Source organism: Salmo salar, chromosome ssa12 (genome assembly GCF_905237065.1).
Source record: "Salmo salar chromosome ssa12, Ssal_v3.1, whole genome shotgun sequence".
In the NCBI taxonomy this organism is placed as follows: domain Eukaryota; kingdom Metazoa; phylum Chordata; class Actinopteri; order Salmoniformes; family Salmonidae; genus Salmo; species Salmo salar.
Genome location: NC_059453.1, coordinates 11,628,592 through 11,656,589, shown reverse-complemented (window position 1 = coordinate 11,656,589; position 27,998 = coordinate 11,628,592). Strand labels below are relative to the sequence as shown.

General features: G+C 43.9%; 2 protein-coding genes across 2 annotated transcripts; one reads left to right on the top strand and one right to left on the bottom strand.

Moving 5' to 3' along the window:
• Positions 1–55: 55 nt before the first annotated feature.
• LOC106593468 (zinc finger protein 239) lies at positions 56–21,223 on the bottom strand. Its single transcript, XM_045690696.1, has 4 exons — positions 21,219–21,223; positions 19,582–19,770; positions 18,605–18,718; positions 56–1,682 (listed from the first exon to the last, which is right to left on the bottom strand). The coding sequence occupies exons 2-4, from the start codon at positions 19,706–19,708 to the stop codon at positions 814–816; spliced, it is 1,110 nt and encodes a 369-aa protein (XP_045546652.1). The 5' UTR covers positions 19,709–19,770; positions 21,219–21,223; the 3' UTR covers positions 56–813.
• On the top strand, positions 20,905–26,941 carry LOC106593438 (zinc finger protein 883). Its single transcript, XM_014184774.2, has 2 exons — positions 20,905–21,433; positions 21,885–26,941. The coding sequence occupies exon 2, from the start codon at positions 21,995–21,997 to the stop codon at positions 23,831–23,833; it is 1,839 nt and encodes a 612-aa protein (XP_014040249.2). The 5' UTR covers positions 20,905–21,433; positions 21,885–21,994; the 3' UTR covers positions 23,834–26,941.
• Positions 26,942–27,998: the final 1,057 nt, after the last annotated feature.

Sequence of the window (27,998 nt, the reverse complement as noted above, 5' to 3'; positions counted from 1 at the left end):
CACCTAAAGGACTCTCAGACCATGAAAAACAAGATTATCTGGTCTGATGAAACCAAGCGTCACGTCTGGAGGAAACCTGGCACCATCCCTACGGTGAAGCATGGTGGTGGCAGCATCAAGCTGTGGGGATGTTTTTCAGCAGCAGGACTGTGAGACAGGCCTTTTTGCTTTGTCATTATGGGGTATTGTGTATAGATTGAGGGGGAACAATTTATTCAATTTTAGAATAAGGCTGTAACATAACAAAATGTGGAAAAAGTCGTGCTTAAATGATCTGAAGAGACTTTGCTTACCAGGAGAGGCCGAAACTGTGGTTTACAGGTAACTAACTACATTAGAAACCTTACTTACCAGAGCTCTCACATTATGAAAACCACCCAAAAAGTTCAGGACAAAGACACACAACATATATACATACACACACACACACACACACACACACACACACACACACACACACACACACACACACACACACACACACACACACACACAACAACCTGCCAAATAAATTCTATACAATGTTTTGATTAAAACAGTGGAACAGGCCAATGGGCACCCTCTGCTCTATGTAGGTTTGACCTTTGACCCGGTAGTGCACCATATAGGGAACAGGTAGTCATTTGGAACAAAGTATGGAAAGAGGAGTGTTGAGGGCGGAGCTTCACGGGGGAGCTTCCCTTACCCTCACTCTCTCAGGACTTTTACCATGTCTTTTATTTTTTGTTCTTCAGCCGTTTCATTGTAGTTCATGATTATATGCAAATTAAATATACTTCAGTAAGCTCATGAGTGTGTCCCGTGTGTGTTATCCTAAGTGTTGTTTTTTGGTATGTGTGTTTTCTGGTGTCTTCCGAGGTGCCCGGATAGAATAAACCTCTTGCCGCAGACGGGGCAAGGGAAGGGTCTCTCTCCCGTGTGAATGCGCCGGTGTATCTTTAAATAGTTAGAATGGGCGAAGTTGGCCCCGCAGTCAGCACAGCTGTAAGGCCTTTCCCCCGAGTGAGACCGTTCATGAGCCCTCATGTTCCCCCTCTGCGCGAAACCCTTCCCGCACACGGAGCAGCAGTGTGGTTTCTCTCCGGTATGGGTCAAGTGGTGGACTTTCAGGTCCCCAGAGCTGAAGAAGCTTTTCCCACAGTCGGAGCAGAGGTATGGTCTCTCTCCCGTGTGGCTTAGCCAGTGAGTCTTTAGGCCTCCTGATCGAGCAAAGGTCTTCCCACATTCGGTGCAGCAGTACGGTTTCTCACCTGTGTGTGTGCGTTGGTGCCGTTGCAGCTTGGACTGGTTGAAGAAGCCTATCCCGCAGTCATCGCAGGTGTACGGTCTCTCTTCATTGTGCGTCAGCTCATGGCTCTTCCGGTGTCCCGGCTCGGCGAAGCACTTCCCACACTTGCAGCAAGAGTAGGGTTTCTCTCCGGTGTGTCCTCGCTCGTGCCGAGCCAGCTTTGACGGTTTAGCGAAGATCTTGCCACAGTAAGAACAAGTGTAGTCGGGGGCCAGCTTCTTGATTCTGGTGTGGGTATTCTCATGTCTCTCTAGGTGTGATGGTCTGTCAAATGTCTTCCCACAGTCAGGACATGGATGAAGCTTCTTTGCGGCCTTCTTCTTCTGGTGTTGTGGTTTCCCTGTTGCCACGGTCACTTTTGGAAGATAGTCTGGGTCCGACTTTATCCTCTCTCCTATACAGATTGAATAAGACAGAGAAATAGATAAATACTTCATTTTTATTGAAGACCGTTCAGCAAGAGGAGACTGACAAGCACCTGGGGAGAACACTGAGAAAGGATTGTCGCGGGTGGGGATTAAACCCTGGTCTCCATTGGGGAGAACAGGGAGAGAGAGGGGATTAAACCCTGGTCTCCATTGGGGAGAACAGGGAGAGGGGATTAAACCCTGTTCTGGAGAGGGGATTAAACCCCGGTCTCCATTGGGGAGAATTTTAGAAAGGGGATTTAACCCTGGTCTCCAGTGGGGAGAATTTAGAAAGGGGATTAAACCCTGGTCTCCAGTGGGGAGAATTTAGAAAGGGGATTAAACCCTGGTCTCCAGGGGGGAGAATTTAGAAAGGGGATTAAACCCTGGTCTCCAGGGGGGAGAACAGTGAAAGGGGATTAAACCCTGCTATCCAGGGGGGAGAACAGTGAAAGGGGATTAAACCCTGGTATGACTCCCCACTCGAGACATGTGAGGTCCCGGGAGTTTTGCCACTCAATCACGGCTATGCACAGATTATTACTTTATTGTTCCTAGAGGAGGGTAATGTTGTACGGTGTACAGAAACTTCTGTACTATATGAAAAACGGTTCGTTACTAGAATTTTTTGACCTTTCGGTACTTTTGCCATGTGTTTCATGTGTGTACTGATTGAGAGGGTTGAGTAGTAATGTGTCTGAATCTTCTCACGGCCTCAGTAGCTAGCTAGGCTACTTGCGCATGTGATGGGGAGTCACCTAACACCGCGCAAGCCACTTTTGAGAAGCGGAGAGAGAGAGAGAGAGAATGCCAACAGCATGGCTTCTTTTAACAAAACGGTATCTCCACGCCCACAACTTGTTGACAAAACTGACTCTGGACTCAAACTATGGGAATCCTTTGTTTACACAGCAGATGAGGGCCAGCCCAACGAAACATCTAAGCAAAAAGTGTTTACTTCCAAAATGACCAGGGGTTGAATTGGGCTGGGTCCCACCTATGATCCAAATGAGAGCCAGATGGAGCTGAGACCCTTGGGTACCAGGGGACAACTGGCCACCTGGGGTAACTGGCCCCGCCCCCTGTAATTCACATTAAGACCATAAGATGTCACCAAATTATTTTCCCACTGCTCTTGCTCAACAAAAAATGTCCTCTGTCATCACAACTTTGAGATACTTAAACAAAAATGATTTTGTGGTAAGTTGATCTATTTTTTTTTTTTAAGTTGCAGATATATTCCAATGTTAGATCTATAATTAAAAAAATAAAAAATACAAGTAGGAAAGCCTAGAGATATAGTGCCCTCCACTAATATTGGCACCCTTGGTAAATATGAGAAAAACGGGCTGTGAAAAAGAAAGGAATTGTTTATCCTCTTGGTCTTTCATTCAAATTATTCACAAATCTAACCTTTAAAGTAAAATAATTGAAAGAAAAAATACAATTCTTATCATAAAACAAATATTCTCAAATATGTGTGCCACAATTATTGCCACCATTTCATTCAATACTTTGTGCAACCTCCCTGTGCCAAGATAACAGCTCTGAGTCTTCTCCTATAATGTGTAATGAGGTTGAAGAACACATGGCAAGGCATCTGAGATCATTCCTCCATATAGAATCTCTCCAGATCATTCAGATTCGAGGTCCACGCTCATGGACTCTCCTCTTCAGCTCATCCTACAGGTTTTCTATGGGGTTTAGGTCAGGAGACTGGTATGGCCATGGTAAAACCTTGATTCTGTGGTCAGTGAACAATTTGTGTTGATTTTGAGTTGTGCTTTCGATCATTGTCCTGTTGGAAGATCCAACCACGGCCCAGTTTAAGCTTCCTAGCAGAGGCAGTCAGGTTTTTATTTAATATCTGCTGGTACTTGATGGAGTCCATGATAATATGTATCCTAACAAGTGGTCCAAGGCCTTTGGAAGAAAACCAGCCACACAACATCAAAGATCCACCACCATACTTCACAGTGGGATGAGGTACTTTTCTGCATGGATATCTTTCTGTCTACGCCAAACCCATAGAACTCAGTCCCACTGAAAGTTCCAGTAACTTTTAGCAAATTGTAGGCACTTGAGTTTGTTTGATGACAGCAAAGGCTTTTTTATGGCAACTCTCTCAAACAACTTGTGGTTATGTACAGTGAGGGGAAAAAGTATTTGATCCCCTGCTGATTTTGTACCTTTGCCCACTGACAAAGAAATGATCAGTCTATAATTTTAATGGTAGGTTTATTTGAACAGTGAGAGACAGAATAACAACAAAAAAATCCAGAAAAACGCATGTCAAAAATGTTATAAAATGATTTGCATTTTAATGAGGGAAATAAGTATTTGACCCCCTCTGCAAAACATGACTTAGTACTTGGTGGCAAAATCCTTGTTGGCAATCACAGAGGTCAGACGTTTCTTGTAGTTGGCCACCAGGTTTGCACACATCTCAGGAGGGATTTTGTCCCGCTCCTCTTTGCAGATCTTCTCCAAGTCATTAAGGTTTCGAGGCTGACGTTTGGCAACTCGAACCTTCAGCTCCCTCCACAGATTTTCTATGGGATTAAGGTCTGGAGACAGGCTAGGCTACTCCAGGACCTTAATGTGCTTCTTCTTGAGCCACTCCTTTGTTGCCTTGGCCGTGTGTTTTGGGTCATTGTCATGCTGGAATACCCATCCACGACCCATTTTCAATGCCCGGGCTGAGGGAAGGAGGTTCTCACCCAAGATTTGACGGTACATACCCATCCATCGTCCCTTTGATGCGGTGAAGTTGTCCTGTCCCCTTTGCAGAAATACACCCCAAAGCATGTTTCCACCTCCACGTTTGACGGTGGGCATGGTGTTCTTAGGGTCATAGGCAGCATTCCTCCTCCTCCAAACACGGCGAGTTGAGTTGATGTCAAAGAGCTCCATTTTGGTCTCATCTGACCACAACACTTTCACCCAGTTGTCCTTTGAATCATTCAGATGTTCATTGGCAAACTTCAGATGGGCATGTATATGTGCTTTCTTGAGCAGGGGGACCTTGCGGCGCTGCAGGATTTCAGTACTTCACAGCGTAGTGTGTTACCAATTGTTTTCTTGGTGACTATGGTCCCAGCTGTCTTGAGATCTTTGACAAGATCCTCCCGTGTAGTTCTGGGATGATTCCTCACCGTTCTCATGATCATTGCAACTCCACGAGGTGAGATCTTGCATGGAGCCCCAGGCCAAGGGAGATTGAGAGTTCTTTTGTGTTTCTTCCATTTGCGAATAATCGCACCAACTGTTGTCACCTTCTCACCAAGCTGCTTGGCGATGGACTTGTAGCCCATTCCAGCCTTGTGTAGGTCTACAATCTTGTCCCTGACATCCTTGGAGAGCTCTTTGGTCTTGGCCATGGTGGAGAGTTTGGAATCTGATTGATTGATGGCTTCTGTGTACAGGTGTCTTTTATACAAGTAACAAACTGAGATTAGGAGCACTCCCTTTAAGAGTGTGCTCCTAATCTCAGCTCGTTACCTGTATAAAAGACACCTGGGAGCCAGAAATCTTTCTGATTGAGAGGGGGGTCAAATACTTATTTCCCTCATTAAAATGCAAATCAATTTATAACATTTTTGACATGCGTTTTTCAGGATTTTTTTTGTTATTCTGTCTCTCACTGTTCAAATAAACCTACCATTAAAATTATAGACTGATCATTTCTTTGTCAGTGGGCAAACGTACAAAATCAGCAGGGGATCAAATACTTTTTCCCCCTCACTGTAGGTGGTGTCTGATCGTAATTTGAGACTTTCTGACCCCAAAACCAAATTAAGGTCTGCAATTCTCCAGCTGTGATCATTGGAAATTTTTGGGCCACTCGAACCATCCTCCTCACTGTGCGTCGGGTCAATTTAGAAACACGTCCTCTTCCAGGCCGATTTGTTAACATTTCCAGTTGCTTTAAACTTCTTAATTATTGCCCTGATAGTGGAAATTGCCATGTTCAACCGTTGAGCTATTTTCTTATAGCCATTTCCTGATTTGTGCAGCTCAACAACCTTTTGTCGCACATCATTACTGTATTCTCGGGTCTTTCCCATAAGTGGTGGATGACTATGGGGACTTGGCCGGTGTGTCACCTCCTCATATTTATACCCCAGTGAAACAGGAAGTCATGGCTTACCACTTAAGTGTTCCTAATCACTCAGGTTAACTTAAATGTAACATATGAATGGCAATATACTTCTGTTAGATTTTACTCATAAGAATTTCTAGGGGTGCCAATAATTGTGGCACACGTTTCGGAGCAAAATATTAATTTCACATTTGAATTTTTATTATTTTACTTCAATTAAAGGTTTTTGTGAATAATTTGAATGAAAGACCAAGAGGAAAACCGCAAATAAATGTTTCTCAAAGCCCTTTTTGCTCATATTTACCCAGAGTGCCAATATTAGTGTAGGACACTGTAAATAATCCACTTGTTAAAGAGAGAAAAATGTAGATAATAACAAAAACTGTTGCGTTAAATAGCAAATGTGTCTACTCTGGAATTGGCATGTGCGCTCTAGCCAACAGCTAGATACAGTGCGGGTAAACTGTGTGAGTAGGGTAGTCTACAAGATTAAATTATTATGGATAAGAGCGAGAATATTTGTATTTGTCAAACGGCAGTCAAGTATTCACCAGGATAAGACCCTCTACATGTATTGGAAAGGAGCATCAAGCTCATCACCGTGCACTTTCACCACCCTGTTCATAACATACCTAGCCTAATAAATTGCATGGTTTCCTGAGTCATAGTGAGAGGACCACACACCATATCATCACGTGACTCCAAGTTTACTACGATATGGTTATTATATAAATATTTGCGCATAAAGGCGTTTCCATTGCCATTTATCACATAATTAACCTCTCTGGGCCAGTGGGACGTTAGCGTCCCACTCTATTCAACAGCCAGTGGAATCGCGTGGCGCGAAATACAAATACCTCAAAAATGCTATAACTTCAATTTCTCAAACATATGACTATTTTACACCATTTTAAAGACAAGACTCTCGTTAATCTAACCACATTGTCCGATTTCAAAAAGGCTTTACAGCGAAAGCAAAACATTAGATTGTCAGGAGAGTACACTGCCAAAAATAATCACACAGCCATTTTCAAAGCAAGCATATATGTCACAAAAACCAAAACCACAGCTAAATGCAGCACTAACATTTGATGATCTTCATCAGATGACACTCCTAGGACATTATGTTATACAATACATGCATGCTTTGTTCAATGAAGTTCATATTTATATCAAAAAACAGCTTTTTACATTAGCATGTGATGTTCAGAACTAGCATACCCACCGCAAACTTCCGGTGAATTGACTAAATTACTCATGATAAACATTGACAAAATACATAATTATTTTAAGAATTATAGATACAGAACTCCTTTATGCAAACGCTATGTCAGATTTTAAAATAGCTTTTCGGCGAAAGCACATTTTGCAATATTCTGAGTACATAGCTCGGCCATCACAGGCTAGCTAATTTGACACCCACCAAGTTTGGGGCAACCTAAACTCAGAATTACTATTAGAAAAATTGGATTACCTTTGCTGTTCTTCATCAGAATGCATAATATTCCAACCGGACAACGTTGTATTCATTCAAAGACTGAACGAAAAAAATGGAGAAGTCTCGTGAACTCGCATCTCAGTCTCACTGTCCCCAGGCAGGCCACTTACAAACTCTGCTGCTATACTTTGCCCAGAGACAGGAGAGACGTCATTCCGCTTTCTGAACGCTTTAGAGAGCCAATGGAAGCCTTAGAAAGTGTCACGTAACAGCACAGATGCTGTAATATCGATAGAGATACAACAGAAGGACAACAAATTGTTAGACAGGGCACTTCCTGCATGGAATCTTTTCAGGTTTTGGCCTGCCATATGAGTTCTGATATACTCACAGACACCATTCAAACAGTTTTAGAAACGTTCAAATGTTTTCTATCCAAATCTACTATATGCATATTCTCGTTTCTGGGCAAGAGTAGTAACCAGTTTAAATGGGGTACGTTTTTTATCCGGCCGTGAAAATACTGCCCCCTAGCCCCAACAGGTTAACTTTACCGACACAAAAAGATCCCACCATGTCGAAAGAACAAATTATCTGTCTGCATTTATAAAATTGTAACAAAACTTCCTGTTTCCATCAGAGCTGTCGTGGGGCTAAATGTAACGAGGGTCAGGTGTAACAGGTAGAAGGGTCAGGTGTAACAGATAGGTCTATATTATATTCACTGTCCTTGGTTGGCTGAGTGCCAGTGGACATTTTTGGGGGGGACATTCAAGTCATCAATATTTATTTATTTTTATTTTACCTTTATTTAACTAGGCAAGTCAGTTAAGAATAAATTCTTATTTACAATGATGGCCCAGGCAAAAGGCCTCCTACGGGGACCTAGGCTGGGATTAAACATTAAAAAAAATATAGGTCAAAACACACCAAGACACCACAACTCTACATAAAGAGAGACCTAAGACAACACAGCATGGCAGCAACACATGGCAACACAACATGACAACAACATGGTAGCAACACAACATGGTAGCAGCACAAAACATGGAACAAACATTATTGGGCACAGACAATACATCACATGTAGCAACAAGACCCCTTGACTTTTTCCACATTTTGTTATGTTACAGCCTTATCTTAAAATTGATCAAATAAATAAAAACCTCAGCAATCTACACACAATGCCCCATAGTGACAAAGCGAAAACAGGGTTATACATTTTTGCAAATGTATTAAATAAAAAACAGAAATACATTATTTACATAAGTATTCAGACCCTTTGCTATGAGACTTGAAATTGAGCTCAGGTGCATCCTGTTTCCATTGATCATCCTTGAGATGCTTCTACATCTTGATTGGAGTCCACCTGTGGTAAATTCAATTGATTGGACATGATTTGGACAGGCACACACCTGTCTATATAATGTCCCACAGTTGACAGTGCATGTCAGAGCAAAAACCAAGCCATGAGGTCAAAGGAATTGTCCGTAGAGCTCCGAGACTGTGTCGAGGCACAGATCTGGGGAAGGGTACCAAAAAATGTCTGCAGAAATAAAGGTCCCCAAGAACACAGTAGCCTCAATCATTCTTAAATTGAAGAAGTTTGGAACCACCAAGACTCTAACTAGAGCTGGCCACCCGGCCAAACTGAACAATCAGGGGAGAAGGGCCACTCTGACAGAGCTCTATAGTTCCTCTGTGGAGATGGAAGAACCTTCCAGAAGGACAACCATCTCTGCAGCACTCCACCAATCCGGCCTTTATAGTAGAGTGGCCAGACGGAAGCCACTCTTCAGTAAAAGGCACATGACAGCTCTCTTGGAGTTTGCCAAAAGGCCCCTAAAGACTCTTAGACCATGAGAAACAAGATTCTATGGCCTGATGAAACCAAGATTGAACTCTTTGGCCTGAATGCCAAGCAACACGTCTGGAGGAAACCTGGCACCATCCTTACGGTGAAGCATGGTGGTGGCAGCATCATGCTATGGGGATGTTTTTCAGTGGCAGAGACTGGGAGACTAGTCAGGATCGAGGCAAAGATGAACAGCGCTAAGTACAGAGAGATCCTTAATGAAAACCTGCTCCAGAGCGCTCAGGACCTCAGACTGGGGCGAAGTTTCACCTTCCAGCAGGACAACGACCCTTAGCACACAGCCAAGACAACGGAGGAGTGGCTTCGGGACAAGTCTCTGAATGTCCTTGAGTGGCCCAACCAGAGCCCAGACTTGAACCCGATCGAACATCTCTGGAGAGACCGGAAAATAGCTGTGCAGCAATGCTCCCCATCCAATCTGACAGAGCTTGAGAAGATCTGCAGAGAAGAATGGGAGAAACTCCCCAAATACATGTGTGCTAAGCTTGTAGCGTCATACCCAAGAACACTTAAGGCTGTAAATCGCTGCCAAAGGTGCTTCAACAAAGTACTGAGTGAAGGGTTTGAATAATTATGTAAATATGATATCATTATTTAAATTTTTTAAATTTTTAAACAGTTTTTTCTTTGTCATTATGGGGCATTGTGTGTAGATTGATGAGGGGAAAAAAGAGTTTAATACATTTTAGAATAAGGCTGTAACCTAACAAAATTTGGAAAAAGTCAAGGGGTCTGAATACTTTCCGAAGGCATTGTATGTGCTTTTGTCAGTATTATATTGTTTAGGCTAGTATATTATATCATGAAAATAAAGGAGAGCCGCACACTCTAGGAGCTCAGATGCAAAAATTGAATTACCAACGTTTCGACAGCCAAGCTGTCTTCATCAGGGTATAGTGCATGCTCTTCAACCGATCGCTGCCTGCACCTGCCTGCCCGTCCAGCCTCACTACTCTGGACGGTTCTGACTTAGAATATGTGGACAACTACAAATACCTAGGTGTCTGATTAGACTGTAAACTCTCCTTCCAGACTCGCATCAAACATCTCCATCCAAAGTTAAATCTAGAATTGGCTTCCTATTTCGCAACAAAGCATCTTTCACTCATGCTGCCAAACATACCCTCGTAAAACTGAACATCCTACCGATCCTCGACTTCGGCCATGTCATTTACAAAATAGCCTCCAATACCCTACTCAATCAATTGGATGCAGTCTATCACAGTGCCATTCGTTTTGTCACCAAAGCCCCATATACTACCCACCACTGCGACCTGTACGCTCTTGTTGGCTGGCCCTCGCTTCATACTCGTCACCAAACCCACTGGCTCCAGGTCATCTACAAGACCCTGCTAGGTAAAGTTCCCCCTTATCTCAGCTCGCTGGTCACCATAGCAGCACCCATCTGTAGCACACGCTCCAGCAGGTATATCTCTCTGGTCACCACCAAAGCCAATTCCTCCTTCGGCCGCCTCTCCTTCCAGTTCTCTGCTGCCAATGACTGGAACGAACTATAAAAATCTCTGAAACTGGAAACACTTATCTGCCTCACTAGCTTTAAGCACCAGCTGTCAGAGCAGCTCATAGATTACTGCACCGGTACATAGCCCATCTATAATTTAGGCCAAACAACAACCTCTTCCCCTACTGTATTTATTTATTTATTTTGCTCCTTTGCACCCCATTATTTATATTTCTACTTTGCACTTTCTTCCACTGCAAATCTACTATTTCAGTGTTTTACTTGCTATATTGTATTTACTTTGCCACCATGGACTTTTTTGCCTTTACCTCCCTTATCTCACCTCATTTGCTCACTTTGTATATAGACTTATTTTTCTACCATATTATTGACTGTATGTTTGTTTTACTCCATGTGTAACTCTGTTGTTGTATGTGTCAAACTGCTTTGCTTTATCTTGGCCAGGTCGCAATTGTAAATGAGAACTTGTTCTCAACTTGCCTCCCTGGTTAAATAAAGATTAAATAAATAAAATAAATAAAAATTATCACAAACACTGCGGGATGACTCGTTTTTATAGTGTCAAAAGACACACAGGTGTCTGTAATCATGGCCAAGTGTGGCCTAATATCATTGGTTAATTCTCAAATATTAAAATGGCATACAAACAACAGCATAAAAAAACAAATGGATAGCATACGATCATAGATTCATTTTAGACTACACAAGCTTACAAACAATTACAATGGCAAAGTGACAATAATCATAAGAATGGCTTCAGATCAAAGTCTACGTTGAGACCGAAGGGAGCAAGGGTCTTTAAATTAAAGATCCAGGCAGCCTCTCGTTTTAACAATAAATTATCAAGGTCACCCCCTCTCCTAGGGAGGGTGACATGTTCGATGCCAATATAATGCAGAGGCGAAATCGAGTGGTTTGCTTCCAAAAAGTGGGCCGCAACTGGGTAAGTCGAGTTTTTTGCACCTAATGGTGCTACGATGCTCTGAGATACGTACTTTTAATTCGCGCTTTGTTTTACCCGCATAATTTTTACCACAAGGACAAGTTATAAGATAAATAACTGCCTTAGTGGAGCACGTAATAACACCTTTGACAGGGATCGATTTCCCTGTTTGTGAGTGTTTGAAGGATCTACATTTATAAGTGCCATTTGTAATGGCATCCAGTAGGGGCGCAAATAGACGTTGTTCTGGAATATCTTGGGGTGGTAAATCAGAGTGTACCAATTGGTCTCTGAGATTTCTGCCCTGTGAGAATACGACCAAGAGAAGGTCCGAAAACACATTACCGAGACTATCATCGGATTTTAGAATGTGCCAATGTTTGTGAACGATTCCCTTAATTTGTTCAGAGCGCTTTGAATAGTGGGTAGTTAGAACGCAAGAATGCGTCTTTTTGCGAGACTGACCTTAAAAGGTCATGTTTTGTTTAGAATTTTCTCAATGGCAATATTAATCTGATCATTTTTGTACCCCCTCTACTTGAATTTTCTTTGCGTCTCAGCCATATTTCTGCCGAAATCTGATTGTTTAATGCAAATTCTTTTGATTCGACAGAATTGGCTGTAGGGCAAACAATTTTTCAAGGGAAGTGGGTGACAACTGTCAGCCCTCAACAAACTGTTAGGATCAGTAAGTTTCCTGTAAAGATTAGTGTATAGAACATTGTCTTCACACAAGATCAGAAGATCAAGAAAACTGATTTGACGTGTATCAGATTGCATAGTAAATCTCAAATGTTCAGAATAGGAGTTAAGAAAAGCATAAAACGCCTGGAACTGTTTTGCATCACCCCTCCATAGAACAAAAATATCATCAATATACCGTTTCCAAATAATGATGTTAGGCAAGAAAACATTTGAGAGGATTAAAAATAGACTGTTTCTCCATGTAACCCACATACAAATTAGCATAGTTAGGAGCCATGGGGGATCCCATAGCAGTACCCTTTGTCTGAATAAAGAAGTCATTTAGAAACATTAAATAGTTATGTGTGAGTACTATTTCAGCCAATGTTATAATGCAGGCACTGGAAGTTAGTTCATTCGGGTCACGTTGCAGAAGAAAATGTTCCATAGCTTCAATACCGCCCTCGTGTGGAATATTTGTGTATAATGACTCAACATCAAAAGTAACTAACAAAGTATTCTCAGGGAGAGGATCAAGAGATTCAATGATAGAGATCATACTGCTGGTGTCCTTTACAAAGGAGGGGAGCTGTTCTGAGATCATACTGCTGGTGTCCTTTACAAAGGAGGGGAGCTGTTCTGAGATCATACTGCTGGTGTCCTTTACAAAGGAGGGGAGCTGTTCTGAGACCATACTGCTGGTGTCCTTTACAAAGGAGGGGAGCTGTTCTGAGATCATACTGCTGGTGTCCTTTACAAAGGAGGGGAGCTGTTCTGAGATCATACTGCTGGTGTCCTTTACAAAGGAGGGGAGCTGTTCTGAGACCATACTGCTGGTGTCCTTTACAAAGGAGGGGAGCTGTTCTGAGATCATACTGCTGGTGTCCTTTACAAAGGAGGGGAGTTGTTCTGAGATCATACTGCTGTTGTCCTTTACAAAGGAGGGGAGCTTTCGGGCAAAGTATAGAAAGTGGCAATTTTGGGGTGTTGAATAGCCAAAAAGTTGTGTTCTTTTTGGTTGTCTGACCAGAACTTACATACCCGTCTAGGACAGTAAAGATAGTATTCTGAAATTGGGAAGTGGGATCACTTCTGAGTTTCTTGTAAAAGCTGTTGTCAAGTAGTTGTCCATGACACTCATTTACATAAGCTGTCCTATCCATGAGTACAACCGACCCACCCTTATCAGCAGGACGAATAAGGACTGACGTATCGTACTCTCTTTTGGAAGAAGCTAGCTAGCTAACGAAGAACAACAAAGAATATCTAGTTAACAGAAGAAAAGAAAGAGAAAATCTGGACAGAAGAAAAAGGATATCAAAGTGAAACAGTTCTCTAAAGACACAAGAGACAATAATACAAGAAACAACACTTCTGTAGCTTGTCAACTATATGTCTGTCTATCCCTGTTCTCTCCTCTTTGCACAGGCCATACAAACGCTTCACACCGCGTGGCCGCTGCCACTCTAACCTGGTGGTCCCAGCGCGCACGACCCACGTGGAGTTCCAGGTCTCCGGCAGCCTCTGGAACTGCCGGTCTGCAGCCAACAAGGCTGAGTTCATCTCAGCCTATGCTACCCTCCAGTCCCTAGACTTCCTGGCGCTGACGGAAACATGGATTACCACAGATAACACTGCTACTCCTACTGCTCTCTCTTCGTCTGCCCACGTGTTCTCGCATACCCCTAGAGCATCAAGCCAGCGGGGTGGTGGCACTGGAATCCTCATCTCTCCCAAGTGGACATTCTCTCTTTCTCCCCTGACCCATCTGTCTATCTCCTCATTTGAATTCCATGCTGTCACAGTTACCAGCCCTTTCAAGCTTAACATCCTTATCATTTATCGCCCTCCAGGTTCCCTTGGAGAGATCATCAATGAGCTTGACGCCTTGATAAGTTCCTTTCCTGAGGATGGCTCACCTCTCACAGTTCTGGGTGACTTTAACCTCCCCACGTCTACCTTTGACTCATTCCTCTCTGCCTCCTTCTTTCCACTCCTCTCCTCTTTTGACCTCACCCTCTCACCTTCCCCCCCTACTCACAAGGCATGCAATACGCTTGACCTCATCTTTACTAGATGCTGTTCTTCCACTAATCTCATTGCAACTCCCCTCCAAATCTCCGACCACTACCTTGTATCCTTTTCCCTCTTGCTCTCATCCAACACTTCTCACTCTGCCCCTACTCGGATGGTATTGCGCCGTCCCAACCTTCGCTCTCTCTCTCCCGCTACTCTCTCCTCTTCCATCCTATCATCTCTTCCCTCTGCTCAAACCTTCTCCAACCTATCTCCTGATTCTGCCTCCTCAACCCTCCTCTCCTCCCTTTCTGCATCCTTTGATTTTCTCTGTCCCCTATCCTCCAGGCCGGCTCGGTCCTCCCCTCCTGCTCCGTGGCTCGACGACTCACTACGAGCTCACAGAACAAGGCTCCGGGCAGCCGAGCGGAAATGGAGGAAAACTCGCCTCCCCTGCGGACCTGGCATCCTTTCACTCACTCCTCTCTACATTCTCCTCTTCTGTCTCTGCTGCTAAAGCCACTTTCTACCACTCTAAATTCCAAGCATCTGCCTCTAACCCTAGGAAGCTCTTTGCTACCTTCTCCTCCCTCCTGAATCCTCCTCCCCCTCCCCCCCTCCTCCCTCTCTGCGGATGACTTCGTCAACCATTTTGAAAAGAAGGTTGACGATATCCGATCCTCGTTTGCTAAGTCAAACGACACCGCTGGTCCTGCTCACACTGCCCTACCCTGTGCTTTGACCTCTTTCTCCCCTCTCTCTCCAGATGAAATCTCGCGTCTTGTGACGGCCGGCCGCCCAACAACCTGCCCACTTGACCCTATCCCCTCCTCTCTTCTCCAGACCATTTCCGGAGACCTTCTCCCCTTCCTCACCTCGCTCATCAACTCATCCTTGACCGCTGGCTACGTCCCTTCCGTCTTCAAGAGAGCGAGAGTTGCACCCCTTCTGAAAAAACCTACACTCGATCCCTCCGATGTCAACAACTACAGACCAGTATCCCTTCTTTCTTTTCTCTCCAAAACTCTTGAACGTGCCGTCCTTGGCCAGCTCTCCTGCTATCTCTCTCAGAATGACCTTCTTGATCCTAATCAGTCAGGTTTCAAGACTGGGCATTCAACTGAGACTGCTCTTCTCTGTGTCACGGAGGCTCTCCGCACTGCTAAAGCTAACTCTCTCTCCTCTGCTCTCATCCTTCTAGACCTATCTGCTGCCTTTGATACTGTGAACCATCAGATCCTCCTCTCCACCCTCTCCGAGTTGGGCATCTCCGGCGCGGCCCACGCTTGGATTGCGTCCTACCTGACAGGTCGCTCCTACCAGGTGGCGTGGCGAGAATCTGTCTCCGCACCATGCGCTCTCACCACTGGTGTCCCCCAGGGCTCTGTTCTAGGCCCTCTCCTATTCTCGCTATACACCAAGTCACTTGGCTCTGTCATATCCTCACATGGTCTCTCCTATCATTGCTATGCAGACGACACACAATTAATCTTCTCCTTTCCCCCTTCTGATAACCAGGCGGCGAATCGCATCTCTGCATGTCTGTCAGACATATCAGTGTGGATGACGGATCACCAGCTCAAGCTGAACCTCGGCAAGACGGAGCTGCTCTTCCTCCCGGGGAAGGACTGCCCGTTCCATGATCTCGCCATCACGGTTGACAACTCCCTTGTGTCCTCCTCCCAGAGTGCTAAGAACCTTGGCGTGATCCTGGACAACACCCTGTCGTTCTCCACTAACATCAAGGCGGTGACCCGATCCTGTAGGTTCATGCTCTACAACATTCGCAGAGTACGACCCTGCCTCACACAGGAAGCGGCGCAGGTCCTAATCCAGGCACATGTCATCTCCCGTCTGGATTACTGCAACTCGCTGTTGGCTGGGCTCCCTGCCTGTGCCATTAAACCCCTACAACTCATCCAGAACGCCGCAGCCCGTCTGGTGTTCAACCTTCCCAAGTTCTCTCACGTCACCCCGCTCCTCCGCTCTCTCCACTGGCTTCCAGTTGAAGCTCGCATCCGCTACAAGACCATGGTGATTGCCTACGGAGCTGTGAAGGGAACGGCACCTCCATACCTTCAGGCTCTGATCAGGCCCTACACCCAAACAAGGGCACTGCGTTCATCCACCACTGGCCTACTGGCCCCCCTACCTCTGAGGAAGCACAGTTCCCGCTCAGCCCAGTCAAAACTGTTCGCTGCTCTGGCACCCCAATGTTGGAACAAGCTCCCTCACGACGCCAGGACAGGATAAAGTAATCCTTCTAACCCCCCCCCCCCCCCTTAAAAGATTTAGATGCACTATTGTAAAGTGGTCTTTCCACTGGATATCATAAGGTGAATGCACCATTTTGTAAGTCGCTCTGGATAAGAGCGTCTGCTAAATGACTTAAATGTAATGTAATGTAAATGTATCGGATTGTACAACCGACCCACCCTTATCAGCAGGACGAATAAGGACTGACGTATCGGATTGTACAACCGACCCACCCTTATCAGCAGGACGAATAAGGACTGACGTATCGGATTGTAAATCAAGCAAACTTGTTTTTCATCCTGATGTAAATGATGGAAAGATGTGGACTCCTGTTTGTTAAGGAGATGAGCAACATCTTTTCAACAAGTCTGCAATACGTTTCAATAGAGTGACTGTGATTGGCTGGAGGTACAAAATAACTCTTGCTTCTAAAAGGAGTCGGAGTATGTGCAGGTAAGTAACCTACTGGTTCAATAGAAGTGTCAGGATTAGGGGAGCTAAAGTATTCCCTTAAACGGATGTTTCTAAAAAACTTAAACATGTCTACCTTAACATCAAAATCGTTGCACTGGGTTGTAGGCACAAAAGATAACCCTTTATTAAGCAAAGAGACATGGGCAGGGCTCAATATCTTGCTTGATAAATTAAAGACACTCAGTCCCGTGGGTTCTGGGACCGTGTGAACGGTCTCCTCTGTCTCTGATAGTCTTTTCTTCTTACCCCGTTGGGTGCGGCATCTCGTCGATGCGCGTGCCTGCAGCCACCACCGCCCTTCCGTCGGCCCAGTCTCTCGTTGAATAAAAAAACTGCCACTGGAAGCCGATGAGGCGCTGGTTGTAGACTGTTGGTCAGACGGGGGTGGATGGAAGTAAGCGTCATCCCTCCTGCGTCTGCCATGGAGAGGAGGAGCAGGACCTCCTCTGTCAGGGTTTCTCCAGAAGTAGACTTTATCCTCGGCCTTGTCTTTTTTGTCTTGGTTGAATTTCTTGATTTTAAGTTCCTTTATTTCTGTAGACAACTTGTCCTGGAGCGCTTGGTTAGTTTTCATCAGTTCATTGAATATGCCATCATCATTAACAGCTATTTGTACAGCTGTGCGTTTGTCTTTAATCGTGTTATCCATTTCAATAAAATCTAACAGTTTTTTTTTTTATTGCAGACAGCACCTTGCTGTTTGTATTTCAACGAACATTGCATGGAAAATATGGGAAAATCTAACTGACGAATCCCACTGTCATTCAGTGGAGGCTGCTGATGGGAGTACGGCTCATAATAATGGCTGGAACTGAGCCAATGGAATGGCATCAAACACATAGAAGCCATGTGTTTGATGTATTTGATACCATTCCACTGATTCTGCTCCAGCAATTACCATGAGCCCATCCTCCCCAATTAAGGTGGCACCAACCTCCTGTGCTGTCATCGTATCTTTGGACTCCCTGACGATGGCCATGCTGCCAAAACACGCCAAGGTTTTACATCTTTGTTCTATTGAACATGCCGTAACAATAAATGCATTTTAATGATATAAAGAGTGCTTTGGTCCTTCTTGTTTCTTTGATGACAAATGATCCGCTCTACCAAAGAGCGCCTATCTAACCGCTCTACCAAAGAGCGCCTATCTAACCGCTCTACCAAAGAGCGCCTATCTATAGAAACCTACTATTGGGTATCCTAGCAACCCTTCCTTCCTTCGTCACAAATCACACTGTATCGGGCAGATCATGATGTTGTTGTGATATGAACATTATTATGACACTAACTTTCTCCCGACACCCCACAGGCCCACCTACAACGGGTGGATTCAGTGACATAAAACAATCTGAACATTGCAGATAGAAATGGAATGAAAGGAGCTGACGTGATTCCCTATTCCCTCTCAAGGTCAACTCTGGACCTCGAAGCCAGTTCAACTGCTTGTTTTCATTTTCCCCCTCTAACCAGGGCTGCTGAATTATCCGGTAGAACAGAAGACCAGCAGGCTCCGGACCTCGTAGGGTAAGAGTTGAATACCCCTGCTTATTCAATCTGACAGGCAATCATTTCTGTTCGACACCATAGATTTCTACCTGATCCGAACTTACATCCTCTGAACAGGCCTCTGGACTTACCTGGGTAAACCATTTCATCTTCCTCCGCTTCTGCTTCATCATCTTCCTCCTCCTCTTCTTTGATAATCATATTAAATCTGGGTCTTTCTGCCACGGTGAGACCTGGGAGGTGGTCTGAAATAACCAAACCAATATAATTAATTGCCAGCTAATACTGTAATGGTGGAGATGCACCGTTGGGGCCCTATGTTCCAATAGGAACTGAAGGGAATAAGTAAGGGAGAATCTCAGTTTAATTTGCTTGATTCCTTGTGTCCTCCTTGCTTCTTTCTCAAAACCCATTGGATGAGGTCAGAGGTCCCTCCCCTCTGACCTTTACATCCGATAATTTTTCAGAAGGAGAGAGGATGTGAGGAATCAAGGAAATGCAATTGAGATTCTCCCTAAGTCAACATAATGCTCTGGTTAGGCCTACCTCTAGGTGGGATTCTCCCTAAGGCAACATAATAATCTGGTTAGGCCTACCTCTAGTTGGGATTCTCCCTAAGTCAACATAATGCGCTGATTATTTATTTATTTAAGTCAGTTATGAACAAATTCTTATTTACAATGACGGCCTACACCGGCCAAACCCAGACGAAGCTGGGCCAATTGTCTGCCGCCCAATGGGAATCCCAATCACGGCCGGTTGTGATACAGCCTGGATTCAAACCAGGGTGTCTGTAGTGACGCCTCTAGCACTGAGATGCAGTGCCTTAGATCGCTGCGCCACTCGGGAGGCCAAGTGGTTAGGTTTACCTCTAGGTGCCTCTACTGTTATCTTTGATCAGTCCCGGATCCAACTCTTTTTTTCATAGTATTCCATTCATAATCATTTTGTTCACTGCTTTATATTTTTTACACTACTAACCTCTCTCTCCCATAGGTACAGATCTAGGATTAGCCTAATCTCCCCCAAGCCTCTCTCATTGGTGGGAGAAATGCAAAACTGACCCAAGATCAGCGTCTAGGGCCAACTTCACGCAACATGGACTCACCTGGGTCAGCCATGTCACTATCTCCCTCCTCTTCCTTCACAGTCACACTGGGTTCAGGTTCTGGGGCAGTGGGACTAGGAAGGTAGTCTGATTCTGACTCAGACCCGGGATTCTCGACAAAATCCATTTCTGAATCCTGCTCTGCTTTTGGGCTTGTAATTGTGTATTCTAGTGTAGATCCATGATTATCTGTGGGTTCAATGACACGTACACACAATGATGTGAGGTTATTTAACACAGGCTTTCCCAACTGGGTCCCCCATGGGGGCACGTTTAGATTTTTTTGCCCTGGCACTACACAGCTGATTCAAGTATTTGTGCTAGGGCAAAACCAAAACCTGCACCCGGGGGGCCCCAGGACCCAGTTTGGGACAACACTCTTAAACCACAGCCTCATGGCCACAGGTGTGCCTTATTGTTAATTAAGGGCGTGGCATCAGGTATAAATGTTTGGCCATCAGTTCAGTCAGGGGATCCCCTTGCTGGTGTAGGTTGGTGTGCCCTGGAAGGATGGGAGTGGTGATGGCATGCATTCAGTTGTTTTATAGCAATGCTCTTATTCCACCTAGAACCGGTCTTCTGTGGACACGGCCTGGACACTGTCAAGGCTGCTAATAAGGACTACTTGCATTGACTGTGTTTTTTTTTTTTTTTAACTAACTCCCTTTCACTGACTATACACATGTAACCGATGTGAAATGGCTAGCTCGTTAGCAGTGGTGCGCGCTAATAGCGTTTCAATCGGTGACGTCACTCACTCTGAGACCTTGAAGTAGTTGTTCCCCTTGCGTTGCAAGGACCGCGGCTTGTACATAATTTACATGGTATCCCTGCACATCGACTTGGTACTGGTACTCCCTGTATATAGCCATGTTAATGTTATTCACTGTATTTATTCCTTGTGTCACTATTTTTATAGGACCCCGTAAGTAAGCATTTCACTGTTAGAGACCGGTGACGAATCACATTAGGATGTCTTGTTTGTTGATTAAAGCAAATTGTCAGCAACTGTCTCTAACCTTGGTCATTGTCTTATAGGCATACTACAAAAATGTATTTATTTTTATTTTACCTGGTAAATTGAGTGAGAACACATTCTCATTTACAGCAACAACCCGGGGAATAGTTATAGGGGAGAGGAGATGAATGAGCCAACTGTAAGCTGGGGGTGATTATTGTGCATTTGAGAATGCACAAAAAACGAAAATAAATTGTTTTTGCAGCATGAATTCTCATGATCCACCCCTGATGAGAACCTGTTGTGCAATTGCTTAGTGCTAGTTATTTACCAGAGGACCTCGCCTCATTAAACAGGGGGCGTAGATCGGCTAGTCTCAAAGATTCACAGTGTTATAAATGCAGGTTTTTGACCGTCACACTCTAGTTTACATGTGATTGTATTATCATAGACACAAGGAGAGAAAAGACGCTAAACAAGATTTATAGTGGTGATGCTACACAATATTAGCTAACTGAGCTAGCTCTCGCCGAAACTGACCCGTCCTTTTCGTAGCATTAGCCACCTAGCGTTCTGGTATATAGTGCTAGCTTGGGTGAGCACCTTTTCAATATAGCTGCGTACATTTAATTGCCCGTTAAAACAAAATGAGTTAACTAGCCAGCTAGCTGTTACTCACCTCGACTTCTATAGCGGATGTTTAGACTGGAGATCTACGTCGACATTCGATTGCTCTGGCCTGAGAGCGCAGACAAACAGGAAGTTGTTGCCTTATCGTCGATTCATCAAGACTGCAACTGTATTTTTCTCTCAATATACAATGTAAAACGCAAAAACTTGAGCAACAAGACAACTTTATTTGGACGCACAGAAGAACCACTAAGCGAAAATAAGGTGATAATATTTTAATGCCACGCAATATAGTCGTAGAGATAATTGCTAGCTAGGCTGGCTAGCTATCCAGCTAACGTTACCTAGCTAGTTATAACTACCGACAATGGGTCCGGGTAGCTATAGCTACCAACGTTTATAACCGATATCTAGCTCGAACCCTACATTGAATCCCGAATGAACCCATAGCTCCTTATGCACTTAGCTATGTAGCTAGAACTGAGAGGATTGGATAGGAGTCTGTTTGCAATGCAGCAATAATTCCACCAGCCTGGCCTTTCGAAGGGCGAGATAGAGTACAGTAGTAGAGCTACTAGGCTATATTGCTTAGCTTTAAGATCAGATCAACACACGTCTAAGGGGTATCTTGTCTAACAATCACCTGCAGTTGAGCCCTTGACAAAGTATTTATTTAATGGTAATTAAAGGAGTATCAAATTATTTTATTCTTCAGGAACAGAGGACAACGAGTGAAAGACCTTGGAGTAGCTTACTAGAGAGCACCGAACGAATTTCAGCTGTTCAACAACTTCATCGTTTCTGATACCGCGTGAGCAGGACAATATGAATCGTGAAAGAGAAACGTTGATGGATGAAATCGAAGAGAGTTTATGGACTTTAACAGAGGACAATTTACGCTCCCTTTGTGAACGCAGTGGAATAGGTGGCAAGGATGGATCCGAAATGAAAGGAAAGAATCAAAGAGCACTACGGCGTAAAATCATGGAGGAAACATGGGAAAATGAGGATTTAATGAAATCTGAGGATCGGGGAATGTCATGGTTACTCCAACTGAAAGAGGACATCAAAAGGATACAGGATGCCGGGGTTGTAGCCTCCAGACAATCAGCGTCAGCGCATGTGGACGACGGGGCACAAGGAAGCTGCGATGCAGAACGTAAAGAGGATGGAGGGAATCTTTATAGTTACCAGAACAACCCTCGCCTGTCCCCCTTCCCAGAGTCCCCGGGTAGTGCTTCACTTGGACTCGAAAGCAGGAAAACACCGGGGCTGAGTGGAACGGTGAAAGGAGGAGAAGAGGAGGAGGAGGAAGAAGAAGATTTGATTGAGGCAGCAGAGAAGAATGTTAAAAAACGCCAGCCGAAACGCACAGTGAAGAAACCCCACTGCTGCTCAGACTGTGGCAAAAGCTTCAGTCACAAAAGTCATTTGACTGTCCATCAGCACACGCACACCGGAGAGAAGCCTTACCACTGTACGCAGTGCGAGAACAGTTTCTACTGCTCGTCTTATCTGATATCACACATGCGAACGCACACCGGTGAAAAGCCCTACCGCTGTTCCGACTGTGGGAAGAGGTTTGGCCAATCGAACGCCCTGAAGCTACACCGCATGCGAAGGCACACCGGCGAGCTGCCATTCTCTTGTTTGGAGTGTCCGAAACGTTTCGTCACGTCGGCACACTTGAAATCCCACCAGAGAGTCCACACGGGAGAGAAGCCCTACCACTGCTCAGACTGCGGGAAGAATTTCTCCCACTCGAGCGCCCTGAGACTCCACCAGAAAACCCACAGCGGAGAGAAACCTTTCATCTGCGAATGTGGAAAGAGCTTCATTAACTGGGCCCACTTAAACTCCCATCAAAGATCCCACACTGGTGAGAAGCCTTACTGTTGCGAGCAGTGTGGCAAGTGTTTCTCTGAATCTGGCACCCTGTCAAATCATCAGAGAACCCATACTGGGGAGAAGCCTTACAGCTGTGATCAGTGTGGGGAGAGGTTCGCTCAGTCGGGATCTCTGACGATCCACCAGAGGACACACACAGGAGAGAAGCCCTACGCCTGCGATCAGTGTGAGAAGAGGTTCATTACCTCTAGCCACCTGAGACGCCACCAGAGGACTCACACTGGAGAGAAGCCTCACCTCTGTGATGAATGTGGCAAGAGCTTCACGCGGGCCGGAGCCCTGGCGAGCCACCGCAAAACACACACCGGAGAGAAACCCTACAGCTGTGATCTGTGCGGGAAGAGTTTTGTTCAGTCTGGACAGCTGACGAGCCACCAGCGCACACACACAGGAGCCAAACCGTATGGCTGCGATCAGTGTAGCGAAAGATTCACTCAATCAGCCACCCTGGCCAATCATCAACGAACACACACGGGAGAGAAGCCCTACGGATGTAATCTATGCGAGAAGAGCTTCGCTCAATCAGGGCACCTAAAAAGTCACCAGAAAGCCCACGCCAGAGGAGGAATGTGTCCTCTTCCAACCCTCTCCTCTCCGGCGTCTGTTCCGGTACCTTCTGTAAGTTCTAAATGGTCCAAAACTCAGCTGCCGGACTCCTCAGCCACACCAAGTTCTGAAACCACATCACCAGTGTTCTATGTGAACACTGGCTACCCACTACACACAGCACCTTCTACTACTAAACCCCCTTATTGACCTGTTTTCTGCACCAGTGGTTGTCAAACCTCTCCTCAGGGACGTTTCGTGTATTTGATCTATTCCAGAACTAGCACATCTGATTCAACTAGTCAACTAATCATCAAGCCTTTGACTAGGTGAATCAGGTGAGCTAGTTCAGGAATACAACAAAGTTGTGAAACGTCTGGGAGTGTCCAAGGAGAGGTTTGAAAAACACTGCTCAACACTGTGGACACTATGGGGCAGTTTCCCGGACACAGATTATAATTTAAAAAATAATTTAATAGAGATTCTCCATTGAGCTTGTTTTTTTAGTTTAGGGCTAGTGTAGTGGGGTAATATTTATCATATATGCATATATTATATATACCTCACATGCGACTCGTAATAAGACCACAACAACAACAAAACATTAAATTAGTTATCTGACTCCATAAGATAAATGGCAATATGCAAGAGACTATAGTTAGTGTTACAAGACATTCTTCTAGGCATGGTCAGAGAGAGAAAGAGGGAGACAAAGAAACCATGGCCCATAGCTCATGGGAGAGAGAAAGAAATTGAGAGAGTATCTCACCACAGCAGTTCAGGAACCAAAAAAGAGAGAGGCAATGAATGTAAGACCTTTTATAATGTCAGAGTTGTTTGAATTCAAAATCTGAGTTGTTCACCATTAAAGGAAACTTATTCACTTCCTCAATGCTCTTTATTAAAGAGTGTTTCTTTTAGCTTTTTGTAAAGCTAACCTCCAATCGGATATCATATCTACAGACCTGTAAAGACAACAGAACCTCTGCTTGTCAGAGGTCTGACAATGGGGTTGGAGAATAACACAGAAGGTAACACAGAGGACATTCTGGCTTACAGTTGATAAGAAGGGTCTCTTCTGGGGCTGGCCTGCCCTGAACTAGTATTAAGCGTTGTCTCGGAAACCGGCTGTATGGGCTCATCAACATCATACTGACCTGTTTCAATGTCATAGACCATGTCATAGTGAACTGTGTGTGTGGAGTGGGGGTTATTTGGGTGAGTGAGTGGGGAGGGAGGGGGTTGTATCTTTCATGTACTCCCATTATCAATTAATTTGTTATAATGTAGAATGTTTTAACAATAGTAGGTATGTATTCAATTGATCAATAAATTCAACCCATTATCTTCTCAACAATGTCAGCTTATCACCTTAATTGTTTAGTATACTTAAAAAATATATCTGTTTTAATATAAGTGCATTGAGTGTGGGAAATGTGCTCTACAAAATATAATTATTATTAAAAAATTATGAATCGACTCGTAAAACTGGAATAAAGGATACATCTCATAATTACATACAAGGTCAAGCACTTTTCATGCTTTATCTTCACCCGATAAAAACGTCAGGACTCTGAGACGTTCGTGTTCCAAGTGGGTGTCAGGTAAAAGTAGACGATGGCAGACAACAGGATTCTTAGTGAAAGGGCTGTTGTTGAATGTGTTCTTGACTTATAGATCCGGTAAAATCTTATCCAGGATCTTTCTGAAGTAAGATTAGCCTTTATGAGACACTTATTTGTCACAACTTTAATCAAGTTTTTATATCTAAATCAACGTTTGATTGCTCTGCTATTTGAGCGCATCAGACTTGAGATCATGGAATTATTTCCCAGAAACCCCCTAATCTTTATCTAAAGGCTGTGACTAACAAAGTAAATGTAGCCTACTTACTTCTTTGTCATGTGAATAAACTCTGAAGAAACAATATCTTCCACAATGGATCAGGTGAGTTTGTATGCTTTTCAACAGCATAGGCATGCTGTTCTGTATAAAATATTGTTTCAAATATGTTTATTTGTAGAGCAGAGGAAAAATGGATACAAATGTACATTTTGTTGTGAGCAATTATTTGTACATAAATTACATGAACATACAAAACATCAGTATAATACAGCTGGAGATCAAAGTTAACACATTTAAACAAAATGGATACATCAAAAACGGAATGAAGAGAAAAGGAAAAACTGAGACAAGACAAAGTCACTGAAAAGAAACCTCTTGCACCTTGTTCTGTGGACAATAAAAGGCCACTCTACAATGTGCAGTTTTCACACGCAACACAATGCCACAGATGTCTCATGTTGAGGGAACGTGCAATTGGCATGCTGACTGCAGGAATGTCCACCAGAGCTGTTACCAGATAATTTAATGTTAATTTCTCTACCATAAGCCATGGTAGAGATTGTTTTATCTTTTTGTTCAGTATTCAATAACATTTTCGGTAACAGTTACAGAAATATTTTTTTCTTGTTAACTGTGATGCTGTTTATCTACATTAGTTGAATGCGCTGACTATGTCACTCTGGATAAGAGCTCCTGCTGAATGACCAAACTGTAAAAGTAAAAACAAACATGTTCAAAGCGTGCTGGGTATTATTCTAATGTACTCCGCCCCCCCCAAAAATCTAAACATTTGTTCGGTCTGGACCAGACCAAATCTGAACGAATTATAGACGTCTTGGCTATGTTTCACAAGTTTCAACAGCACAGTTCAGGACGGTAGAGTTTGAGCCAGTAGAGTACAGTACGGTACAGTAGAGTTTAATTCATTTGTGTACATTAGAGTAAAGTAGTGTACAATACAGTACATTATACTGGACTATTCTACTCTACTGTACTGAACTATACTTTACTTTCATGTACTGTGCTGCTCTCTACTGGACTGTGCAGTACTGTGCTGTCCAAACTTGTGAAACATAGACGTCTATGTTTGGGTCAAATCAAGGCCGGACCGCACCAAAAACACATGGCCGGAAGACATTGACGTCGGTCCGTGCTTAGTGGAATAATCTATCCAGCCTTGTCTAGCGTATTTTGTTTTGTTGACATTTGGAAAGTCTACTGACAAATGTTCTGTTTCCATCAGGGTTGTTATTACATGCATTTTATTCGCATAAGGTTAGATAGGAACCTGGTTACTGACTTGCAGTGGCAACCCATCATTCAGGGCGGAGCCCCACATTTTTAGCAACATTTAATTATATTTTGGGGGCTTGCCTATTTTGCATGTTGTTTTTCCATTAATATGTGTTACATATCTGTTTGCAAACAATGTTAAAAATATATATATATAATTGAGTTAATAAAACCTCATACAAACATGGTCTCTTTTGTTTTCTTGAGTAAGGCAGCTCCAAAATGCAGGAGTTTCAGCCTAGCTCAGTGCTTTCTGTGGTGGTGGCGCAAGTGTTCTGTCGCTCAGTGTTCTGTCACTCATTGGGACACTACGTCACCACCAAGTCTAAGGGTAGAGCTAGAAAATTCAAGCCCCTTGGAGGCTGCCATAGAGTTACATTAGAAGTGGCCATCCAAGAAGGCTCAAGGTCATTGACCACAGAGATAATGACGTTAAATCACATTATATCTATAGTAGCTTTGATTGGACTGATCATGTCAACATCATACTTTCGAAATCTTAGCTAGCAGTCATCATCATGTATCAAGTCGACAATCTACTGGCAAATCCTTTTTAATCCTTGTCATATGAAGAGAAATAATGAAGAGAAATTATAGATAAAACGTATTGGTTCTCATCGGCTATTGGACATAAACATTACACAACAAGTTGGAAATCGCAAATTCAACAATGAGTGCTTTGGAAGGAATAAGTGGCTAACTGCAAGCATTACAAAGCAATCATTAGCCTGCTATTTAGTGGAGTGGCTGTGTGGTCCCAAGTCTAAGATTAAGGGTCTCTTTTCCTAGTTTAAAATGATAAACATTCAACATTGGCCATGCTGTCAATGAAGCATGATTTGTGCCACGCTCAAAACAACTGTTAACTCGGAACTACAAAATCTGACTTTAGTGAGCTCAAGACAACTGGGAACTCGGGGGAAAATGAGCTACGACTGGGAAAATACGTTTTGAACTTTCATCACCTCGGAATTGTAAATCGGGAACTCGGGCCTCTTTCTAGCGCTACGACCTGAAGATCACTGACGTCATTATGATTCAACCTTTTTTTCTTTCTTCGAGTTCCCAGTTGTCTTGAAAGCACCATAAACCCAGAGAATGCCAGACTTTGATTACAAAGTTTGATGACAAAATTTGCCCACGAAGGACCGCCGCGCCACCTTCCTGTTCAAGTGAGCACAGCACAAGGTGAGTCCAAAAATGGATTGTATGCTGCTGCATAAATGATGTAATATGC